The 11,238-nt window shown below is 48.8% G+C and overlaps 1 protein-coding gene across 1 annotated transcript; it reads right to left on the bottom strand.

Annotated features, from left to right (window-relative positions):
• Positions 1 to 2,320: 2,320 nt before the first annotated feature.
• On the bottom strand, positions 2,321 to 10,044 carry LOC144129624 (uncharacterized). The gene is made up of 5 exons (XM_077663744.1): positions 9,716 to 10,044; positions 5,369 to 5,560; positions 5,183 to 5,308; positions 4,879 to 5,084; positions 2,321 to 2,448 (listed from the first exon to the last, which is right to left on the bottom strand). Exons 1-5 carry the CDS (start codon positions 10,042 to 10,044, stop codon positions 2,321 to 2,323), a joined length of 981 nt encoding a protein of 326 aa, XP_077519870.1.
• Between the last annotated feature and the right edge of the window lie 1,194 nt (positions 10,045 to 11,238).

The following is an 11,238-nucleotide window of genomic DNA, read 5'->3' as shown; positions in this document are numbered from 1 at the left end:
CGTTCGGAGCAACATCGAGTCCCTTTTTGCTTGCGGCAACTCTCATACACCATATAAGGTCCATGCTGGACAGTTATCCGAGCACTGCGATTGTACTCAGAAATGACCTGTATGTGGACGATATCGTGACGGGCGCTGACACCATAGAGGAGGCGGAGCGCATCTGTGAAGAATCGCAGTGCATTATGAACAAGGCCGGCATGCATCTGCGCAAGTGGCAATCGAATGCGGCAGAGCTTGCAACGATGGTATTCGAAAGTGATAACGCACGAGGCAGCTTGCCGGAGCTCACGACGACAAAGATCCTCGGCGTCGAATGGAGGCCTCATGCTGACGACTTAGTGCTTGAGATGAACACCCTAATAGACTTCTTGATAACGCGGCAGGACACGAAGAGATCTTTGCTACAAGCGTCAGCGCGTATTTTCGACCCTTTCGGTTTTCCCGCCCCGATCTCCACTACAGCGAAGATTTTGTTTCAAACCCTTTGGGAGCGCGGTACAGACTGGGATGAGAAGCTGCCAACAGACGTATTAGAGAAATGGAACAGTTGGTGCCAGCAGCTTACTGATCTTCGCTGCATTTCGGTACCTCGAAAAATCGCCTTGGGGGGAGAGCATGCCAAGCCGGAGGTACATGTTTTCTGTTATGCCAGCCCGAAAGCTTACAGTGCCGTAGCTTACGTGAAGACAAAAAATGAAGACGGGAGCTTCACTGCGTCCCTTTTGATGGCAAAGTCAAGGGTGGCTCCGTTAAAGCGCTTGGCATTGTCGCGTTTGGAGCAAATGGGGGCTCTAATTGGAGCTCGGTTGGCCAAAACGCTTATTCAGCAGATAAATGTGACAGCTCTTTTAGTCCATTGCTGGAGTGACTCGACTGTTGCTCTGAGCTGTATAAACAGCTCTGCTATGAGGTGGAAACCTTTCATTGCCAACCGAGTGCAAGAGATTCAATCTCTGACGGATCCTTTAGTCTGGAGGCATTGCCCTGAAAAGGAAAACCCCGCGGACTTGTTGTCAAGGGGCATAATGCCATCCAGCTTGATTGACAGTAAAACCTGGTGGACCTGACCTGATTGGCTGAAGACTTCAACAGTGTACCCCACTGTTCTGCCACAGATCGACAGCAGTATTTGCGCAGAGGAGGAAAGAGTCGTGCAAGTGCTCAATACAGTGAGCTGCAGTGCATCGGAGCCTTTGCTTGACATTGAAAACAGCAGCTCCTTGACCAGAGTCCTTCGCGTAACAGCTTGGATTCAGCGCTTTCTGCATAACTCTCGGAACCCTTCACTGCAACGAGGAGAGTTAACATCACCAGAACTGGCGGAGGCAGAGAACTACTGGCTTAGACTGTCGCAAATGACAAGCTTTTCGAAGGAAATAGGCGCACTTCAGTCGTCAACTCCACTCGACAAGAGATCGCCCATCCTAGCTCTCAACCCCTACCTCGATGCTGATGGTTTACTCAGGGTTGGCGGTAGACTCCAATATAGCGCCGAAGAGGAAGAAACAAAATATCCAGTAGTAATTTCTTGCGCACACCGGTTCGCATTATTGCTCATCGCTCGCGAGCACATGCATTTGCTGCATGCTGGAGTGCGAGACACCCTATGCCACCCCCGTGAGCGCTACTTGGTGCTGAGAGGAAGACAAGCAATAAAGTCGGTGATTAGGCGTTGCGTTCCATGCCAGAGACAAAGTTGCCGTCTCGCAGCTGAACCCGTAGCCCCTCTTTCACCTGAACGCGTCACCAAGGCTGACCCCTTCCAGATCGCATATGTCGAGTTTGCGGGGCCGCTATTCTGCGGTGAGAATGGCGAGTGACTCGCAAGGCATACATCGCTCTCTTTACATGCGCGACAACCAGAACAGTCCATTTCGTGCTCGTGAGAGACCTCACATCCAACTTTCAGCAAGGCGGAAATTTGGGCGAGTTGGTAAGTGTTCATTTTCGCTTCCAACTCACCTCCGCTCACATCCAAGTCTTTCCTGAAGGCTCTCAGAAGGTTTGCTTCTAGACGCGGGACGTGCAAATTGATCTATTCTGATAACACTCTGACCTTTCAAAGAGCGTCAAAAGACAGACATTGCAGTGATGTTTCGGGCATCGAGGGAAACAGAGGTCGAGGCATATCTCAGCGAACATCGAATGTCCTGGAGACTCATTGTGCAAAGAGCGGCCTAGCGGGGCGGCTTCTGGGACAGAATGGTTCGGACCGTGAAAACGTGCCTTCGCAAAACACTCGGCAGAAGCAGCCTGGATTTCGACAGCCTCCACACAGTTCTCACAGAGGTCGAGGCGGTCGTAAATTCCCGTCCCTTCACATATGTCCACTCGGATGCGGGGGAGCCAGCTCCTCTAACACCCGCTCATTTCCTTGTTGGACGACGGCTAACAGCTTTGCCATCCACGACTGCGGCCACTTCTGCGAAGTCGACGTGTGGAACGCTGCAAAGAAAATGGAAGTACCACGTCGCACTTGTGGATTTATTTTGGAAACGGTGGTCCAACTGAGGTCCACTCATTTCACCAAGCCTACACAGCAGCGAAGCATACAGAAAGGCGCTATTGTGCTGCTCGGCGACGAACGGACGCCCCCGCCAGATGCGAAAGATGGCGAGAGTCAAGGAGACCTTCCAAGGGAGGGACGGTAATGTGCGCGCTTGCAAGATTGTGCTCCAAAACAGAGGGGAGATCCGTCGACCAGTGCAAGCCCTTTTCCCTCTAGAACTTCAAGTGCACAATGAGCCGAAATAACTAATTGCGGGGGAGGATGTGGAAAATAGGAGACGGCCCCGAAGGGACGGAACGGAGGAAGACGCTCAACGTGGGGCAACGCGACACCCGCCCTCGCACCGGGTCTGACCAAGGTCACAAGTGGCTCTCTCTATCTCTCTTTCTGTCGACTGCCAGAGGCCAACCACTGCATTCATGTGTTTTGTATTCATGTGTTTTGTGTCAAACTTCGACCAGTGTAAATAAAGTCAGCGTGAAAGTGAAAGCCACCAAGAGAGCTTCGTTTTTGTGAGGCTCCCGAACGAGTCTTACGCGCAGTTTGGCTTTAATTAGTGCGGCTCAGTCGTTACTGGCCGGGGTGTCAACGGTCACAGTTACTAACGTTCAGAAGAAATAATAACAGCACCACGGCAAAAAAAACTGATAACTTGTTTTACAATTCTGGAGCAATATGAAGATCATGGCTAATTTTCTCCCGTTTGATGATACCGTTTACTAATAGACTACCGAGGAATGCAAACAAGGGGAATGAAGATTTTTAATGCACTATTTCGCGTGATCAGTGTGTTCGGTCCAATAAATGCCTTAGTTTGAAACCTTTGAGAGAGCCTCATTTTCAGACGAATAACGCAGTGTAAGGCGTTATCTCTTCGGTGATATTTGCACGAAAACCATTTTTTTAGAAATTATCAGATATGCACCTGCCAGGCGTCACACCAGGCAGTGAATTCTCAGATAGTATCATTCACAATTAACTGATGTGACGAATTTCTAATGTCTCGGTAAAGAACACAGTCAACCTACAGAAAGCTCTGTGTTGTCATATTAGCTGGCGTTTACATAAATCAGTCAAAACAGCTCTATTCCTGCTTATGTGTAGAGCGGTTTCACTTGGGAGCATCTCTGTGTATATAGTCCAGTTGCCAGTCTGCTTGCCCTGCTCCCACGAAATAAGTTTTTAAAATTTGGCGGATACGTTCAGCATCACGGAAGGACCTGCTGGAACCCAGCCTTGTGGCCTCAGCAAACGCTGGCACATCGCTACCTTTGTTGCGCCAGTCCCCTTCAACTACGTTTCCGTTCCAAGTTTCCGCGTCCACTAGAGTTGGTGGGCAGTAGTACTGCTGATCCTCCTATCGGCCGATTAGAAAATTGTGTAATACAATGCTCGCAAGGATGTATCTGTTCACATTTTCATCACTAGCTTTAAACCTCCTCCGAAAGATGCGCCATCGGCTTGTAAGAATGCCAAAAGCATTTTCAATGACACGTCTTCCTCGTGAAAGCCGGTAGTAAAATATTCTTTCGTCGTCCGTTTTCAAACACCGTTTTGCATAAGGCTACATTAGATAAGGCTTCAAAGGGAACGCCTCGTCCCCAAGAATAACGTATGGTGTAATGCTACCCCTCCGGAAGCGCGGCAGGCTCGGGAACACCCAGGAGCCCGGATTCAAGGGCGCGGGATAGCTGTGACCTCCCAAATACACCACCGTCGCTCTTTCCTCCACACCAGCCAACATCACCGTACAGAAATCTATATGCGGAATCGCACATTGCTAGAAGAATCTTGCTGAAGGTCCCCTTGTAATTGAAGTATTCTGACCTGGCTTTACTGGGAGCCTCCACGGTAACGAGCTTCCCGTCAATGCTACCTGTAAAGAATAATGGAGATTAATTATTCTTTGCCCACTGTATCTAAAAAGCAATAGTGAGCCTTTTCTTCTCGGATTCTTGACAACAACTGTATTGCCGAAATCTCATCACATTATATTAGTCACATCTTAATAAGTGAGCACATGCTTACATCACTCCTCAACACCCAGAGATTTTCAATGGCATTTTCCCATGGCACTGCAACATGTATGATAGCAGAACCGCATTTCACTAAAGAGTTTTGAATCTGTAACTAGCAGGTTTTTAAGCTATGACAACTGTGAACACTACCATATGCTCGAGACTGAGGTAGTGGCCGCGTAGCGGTAAAAGCTTGTCCTCCCTGAGTGGAGGGAGCCTAACCGATTCTGCATTCTGCAGGCATTTTCAATAAAGTTGTTCTCTCTCTCTCTACCATTGCTTCATGGATTGGAGCAGTTTGAAGTGAGCGGCATGATACCAAGATAAATATTTTACAGTATGACTTACCAATGCAGTTTGGAACGTTCCACCCCTGCATGAACTCTTGAGCTACATCGAGCCATTCTTCGGGCGTTAAGGGACACCTGACATATTGATGTTTCAGTGCGTCCCAGATTGCTTGCGAGGTCTCTGATATTACGGTGCAAACAGTGGACCTCACCATCATGTATGCAAATGATAGGCTGCGCTGACTGTCACCGCTGGCAAGAAATCTGAAAAAGAGACAAAATATGCAAACACAGCACGCTCATTCTGTGGCCACAACAATATGAACTGAAGAAAGCGCGGCTTCAAAGAAAGATAACTGTACCGAAGCGTGATTTCCAAGCGGGTTCTTGCGGATATTTCCTGCCTCCAGCTCGTGTCTTGCCGCTCGATTAAGAGTCCAACCAATGCCAAAATTTTCTCGAAAGTTCCCGGAAGCATCCTAATGTAACTGAGATACAGTGAAACATACATTACTTTAACTCAGTGCAAGCGCCGAAACTTCACTTACTATAAGAAATATGGCAGGTCCGATTGTCGCAACAACGGGATGAGCAGCCCGGAGTGGCCGAAGTTCCGATGCCTGCACATGCTGCGCATCCACACACTTCTCGACCGTCGAGTACGTCTTGCATTTTGTTGTCTGCGCTTCCGAAGGAGATAAAACGGAAGAAACCCACCCAGCAGCACAAACGGCGAACCGCTATTCGGTGACTTGGCATTGTCACATGAAGAGAAATAAGCACACCGCACGACTGTTTAGAGCTGACCTATCTGGTGCGATATCGCACTGGGAGAAAGGCGCGGAATAGGCAGAGTGAATAGCACAACACGAGATGTGGCTAACAACTGAGGTTTACTCCTCCGGAAAGGAAAAGGTAACTCGTGTCAACGCCCTCTTTCACATTTAGCCCGGGAAAGCGTTCTTGTTCACAAACAGCACTCACTGCAGTACTCAGCTTGCATGCTACAAGAAGCTCGCAAGCCTCAGGCGCTCCAAACCAGGAACAGCTCCCTGCGAAGTTGAAGCAGTCATCATGAGGCTCAAAATTCAGAGAAAAGCCATAAGGTAGATTGTAAGTGATCTGTGGATGCACGCGGCTTTGTTAGAACCATCCGTCTTTTGGTTAACGGCCCTGTGCCGAGAAGCGGCGATTAATTCCCGTCGGCGAGTCAGCAAGAACTGACAGTGCAGGGCGAGGCAAGCGGGCATTGACCGGCCCGCTGCCAAGGAACAGAGAGCGGATGACGGTTTTATTTCATTTGGCAATATAGGAGGCGTTCCAGGTAAACGAGTCTCCGATGAGTTTAGTGTTTGCATTGGGCGCGGGATATGCGATAAGCGAATTTTCATGTGTTGCGCTCAAGTAGCACCACTGTTGTGTATTTGGATTTCTCGCGCTACCGGTCAACGCGCAGGCGAGCGTTGACCGGCCAAGACAGAGACAGAGCTGGAGGGAAGGAGGGGGGACGTTTTTCCCGGAGCCCCACAGAGGTCCCCACCTAGGCATGAGGGGTCCTCACCGCCGGGCGAGACGGGTCTGGACGCTCGCGCGATGCTGAGAACAAATAAGCATAGCGTACGGTCAGGTGCGGGCGCGGCGAGCAGACGCCGCGGCTGAGCTGCGGCGGCGCCGAAGCCCGAGGGCGGAGCATACCAACGGCTCTCGAGAAGAGGGCCGGGTTAACAAAACGTAGGTGTACTTACAAAAGGGATGCTGACGCACGTTCAGAGGCAGCAACGACACGCTGGCGCCGCTTTCCACATTTTGGGGGGACGCCTGTCAACAGTCGGCACGAAGACGAGTAGTTTGTTACTTGCGGCTGTAGCGGCTCGGTTGAGATCGATGATTGCCGTAATGCTGGGAGCCGCCAGGTCACGGGTTCTCAGGAATCCGGCGACCCGTGAGAGTGTCTTTGATGTATTTTCGTGCGTTTCTCTTTTTACTTCGTAAGAGTTTTAGTAATACTGTGAAAGTATGGGGCGTGGCACGTAAACCTAGTCGGCCAATCATTTCGAGGGCTCGTTCCCGGAATGCCATTTTTTAAAAGCAATTTTGATGTTCTTATCGTGCTGAGTATTTTAGGGAGAGGGGTTTGAACCTTGCGAAACTTGGAAGACATGCCATGCAGTTTGTATACAAATCATGTGTTAGTTTGTTGTGATTGTGTGGTGCTAAATGTGGGACAGGCTCCCAGGTTTCAATACCGGGCTCCGGAGCCTGGAAAATTGTTCTGAGCTAGATTTAGATCCCTTGCATCTTCGGCGATGCCAAGGAGGGAAGATTTTCCCTCAACCAGCTCCACGTAATCGCTCGCCGTTTATTCTGTTGTAAATATGTGAATTCCTGTATAAATATTCAGTTTCCCTTCCTTCAGTCAAGTGTTGCCTGATCTCGTCTGTTATACCGCCTCGGACGATGGGGCACCTGTTGTGGAGCCCGAAGAACGAAGCTTAACTTAGACAAAACCTTAAAAAAAAAACACGGCCCGTGGACTATGGCGAACATAGGGAGTTCGGGACGGTAACGAGGTGGGGGACGGAAAGCCTTTTACCAGGTTTAAACCGAAGAGAAGGGGATGGCTGATCAAAAGAACAACCATTCAGGTGGAGAAGACAAAAAGGAGGATAGAGGTGATGGGGCAGATAAGATAAAGAGCAGAAAAACTCAAATAAAAACAAAGCAAAGACAGTAAAGAGGATCAAGAAATGCGAGATGAAAACAACGGAGTAATAAAAAAGTGTATCATAGGAATAACATTGGAAGAAGTACGGAAAGCTACGCGAGTTGGTTACTACTATCCATGGTAAAACAGCGCGCAAAAACACGAGGACGGAACAAACACGACGACACAAGCGCTATGTCGAAGGCCGCCAACAACCCGCCGAGCTGACGGCTTTTAGCCGCTTCCTGCGATGAAAGCTGCGTTGAAACCGCGTTTACTTGTTGCTAGCTTTTAGGGCCTCATTGCTTCAATTAGCCGATACTGGTAAAATATTCTCCAAACTGTTTTGCTAGCCTAATTCTCAAACGTTAGTATAAAGAACAATCTCTAGCAAGCCCTGACAAACCATTCCTGTATTGAAAACAGAGTTTATTATCCCCTACATATGTTCGATTTCGTTCCCATTGGCCAGAATAATGTGACTGCAGTGCGCGCAGCGCCTTAATAGTAGTTTGCTATATTCGTATAAATATGTTTTGGTGCTTTACGCGTGGTACGTGTTTCGCTGTAAAAATGTGGAATTGCGCTTGCGAGATCGCATGTTTGTTCTGCGATAATTGTCAAGCAGAACAACGCTCAAGCAGACGACAGACGACTTTCACTGCACCTTCGGGATCTCCTTCGGACTCCGCCAGCGCCATTTTTTTCCACGCGGGAGAAACGTGGGAGGAGCGAGCACCCGCCCTAACTGGTTTGCCGCTGTTCGGCGCCTATTTCGATCAGAACACCGCGCCGCTCCGTTGCTGCCGCGGTTTTCGGCTCCGTCGCCGCCGCGCCGTAGAGGAGGCCGGCTGTGAGAATGTGGCCCTAAGAAGACTGCCCGAAGGGCTCGCGCGGCGGTACGAGCAGACGAATTTCACGGCTACCGGAAGTGTGCGCATGACGTCGTGGCTGCCGTGGCCACAGCGAATGACAGCGTGTGGTGGGCTGCCGACGTCACGGAACTAGTGACGTCTATTCTCAACATTTTACTTTCAAAACCGGTCACTACGAAAACATCAATCGGCCGGCAAAATAAAAAAACACTGTTTTTGAAAATTCTTAATTCTTCCGAACACTCATACTTAGTGTGGATGCTTCTTAGCATCATTTATAAGCATTGAAAACATTTGCAAGCGACGTTTAATTCATTGCATAGTCCCTTTATGAAGAGGAGGAAGATCGCCGTAACTTCAGTCTTGAGGAAGGACACGCTCTGTCCGAAACGTCGACTCAAAATAAATCTCTGTCTAAATGAAGCGTTTCTCAACTTCGCATTTTACCTGCAGCAACCAAATACGTTTATCTTTCTATACTTAATTTCTTCGATGGCTGCTAGCAACGTTTCTAAAACATTTTGAAAATTTCCTCTTCCGCCAAAGTCGGCACTAATTGGAGATTCGTAGACTAAACACTTCTTAAACCACTTCGACGCTTCGAGTCGGTGCTCCCCGGCCTTCATTACCCAATCTGGTACCAAGATCAACGACCTGAAGAACTATTGGACTTTGTGAATCCAAGTGTGACCGGTGTGATACTGCATTTGGGAACGAATGGTCTCAGTAGCGACGACATCCGGACCACGATCTAAAGGTGCGCAGAAGTCTTCAACATCATCGGCACAGTGCGACACAAAGTTCAAGTAACTTATGCAACGCTGGTACTACCCCGCGCCCTATACCGCCGGCGACGCTCTAGTAACTGGCGATCCGTTGATAAATTCAATCGCCGGGCTGAGAGGTTCAATTGTCAACTTGTCGAACTTTGTCGATGAAAACCCAATGTGTTTTTCCTCAACCATTCGCAGAACTTTCCGCCATCCAATGTCCTCGCATCAGATGGAGTTCATCCAAGTTTTGGTTGAGTTTCAATCTTGTCATAGCACATTTATAACTTCCTCCTCGACTACCAGCGACATATCCTGACAGAATGGCAAGACCACCTGCCGACAAGAGAGTATTACACCCGGTCCCCCATGCAGTAAAACACTCGAGTAGCTCGCACCTACTCTGAAGTTCTCATGGACCACCATGAAAAAGACAAACAAGCCGGAGACCCAGAGTTCCTGACCATCGCGGAGACGCAACGACAGGTTGAGGAGGGTAGAACACTGTTGCTACAAGGGTGCCGTACTAAAAAATCGCGAGAATACCCAGGGCACTTGTCCGAGATGGCAAGTGCAAGATCACCCGTGACCCAGCGCAGAGCAGTTGTCCCCGCAACCCCGAAGTCGCCCAGGGACGCCACACGAGAGAGCACCGCCGAGCTACCCACTTCAACAACAGGCTTATCCGCTGGAACCCACCGGCAGCAACCTCCATCTAAGGCCAACCATGTGTATACCTCCACCACTCCCAGCACAACACCGAAATCTGGAGTGAGCAGCACCAGCACACCAGCAAGCCCCGGAAGAGCATCAGGCGCTTCTAGTGCAGCGCAGCGTCCGCTGCCTTCCACGGTGGAGGACAATGTTGATACCATATCCAACCGGAAAGAACTTCCCAGCACCTGTGTGTCACGCTACGATCTCCTTAAGCGCTGCGGTTCGGTACAACAGGTTCGTCAACAATGACATTTAAGCCGCGCGAGTACGCCGACTCTCTCTCGCTCATCCTACCGACAGCCTCCCTCAAACAACTCTAAAGTTTCAATATTAAGCAAAATTGTGGATAAACAAATTATTCATGAACTCCATATTCATATCCTAAAGGCCTATCTTCAATCAAAAATCGTACTAAACGGTTTACAACTCTCGCGAACAGCATCAATGGGTGACCCGTGTGAAGAGGAGGACAATTGGAATCGTATACTACTATCTGCCTCTTTACCACTCTCTCGAGGCGTTACATTTTATCATACCACCGTTAAATACGACGAATTGTCGGTGTTAAAAGATTTGGACAACTTTGAACGAATGTTGCGACTCAGGGAGTACTTTTCTGATCGGGCACCGGTTACCGCGGATAGCATAGAATGCTACGTTACTAGCCACCACTGGAGTCCTAGTATATGAAAGGACAAACATTTGGACATGTATATTAACGCCGTCCAGAAGGACATAATTTACGCCTAAAAACCCAGACTCCAGGGAGTCAGAACTTGTCTAAAAACGAACGGGATGTATGGAGGTTCTTAGCAGAAGGACAGATATAATCATAAAGCCAGCGGATAACAGAGATAGGTTCTAGATAAAAATGCCCATCAAACTACCCGCGAAATTATGGAGGCAGTGCCCATATTGAAGCTAGAAGAAGATTATGTCAGCGCTCCCTCGATCGCCCTGACGAAACGAGAACTAGATTATTTGGACCAGATGTCATCTGAATAATTTGTCCATTCTGTTTTCACCTTTAGTGATTTTAGAACCTCTAGTCTCGTAATAGTTTTCAGGTCTGTTTGCCGCCATGTTATGAGCAGCCTCTTTTTCGCCCCTTTTGGCCCTGTCTTTTTAATTCTCCCTCGCACTATTTTAGATCTTTTAATTCCCTTTTTGGCCGTGGTATCCTCATTGCAAAATGCCTATGCTTTGTCTTATCGTTTCTATGTTTCATCCATTGCCATGTACTGAGTTTTAACGCCCTTTTTGCTTTGTTAGTTTTGTTGCAAATTGCTGGTGCTCTGTCTTATCGTTCCCATGTTTCATCCTCCGCCCTGTATTGCCTTGTTGTTCTGCTC

Source organism: Amblyomma americanum, chromosome 4 (assembly GCF_052857255.1).
Source record: "Amblyomma americanum isolate KBUSLIRL-KWMA chromosome 4, ASM5285725v1, whole genome shotgun sequence".
In the NCBI taxonomy this organism is placed as follows: Eukaryota; Metazoa; Arthropoda; class Arachnida; order Ixodida; family Ixodidae; genus Amblyomma; species Amblyomma americanum.
The sequence above is the reverse complement of the archived record's forward strand: the minus strand, read 5'-3'. Positions and strand labels throughout refer to the sequence as shown.

Coding starts and splice junctions, on each gene's coding strand:
- LOC144129624 (XM_077663744.1), bottom strand. CDS start 10,044: ATGGTATCAACATTGTCCTCCACCGTGGAAGGCAGCGGACGCTGCGCT. Junction 5,309..5,368: donor GACCTGCCATATTTCTTATA/GTAAGTGAAGTT, acceptor ACTGTATCTCAG/TTACATTAGGATGCTTCCGG. Junction 5,085..5,182: donor CGCTTGGAAATCACGCTTCG/GTACAGTTATCT, acceptor TCTCTTTTTCAG/ATTTCTTGCCAGCGGTGACA.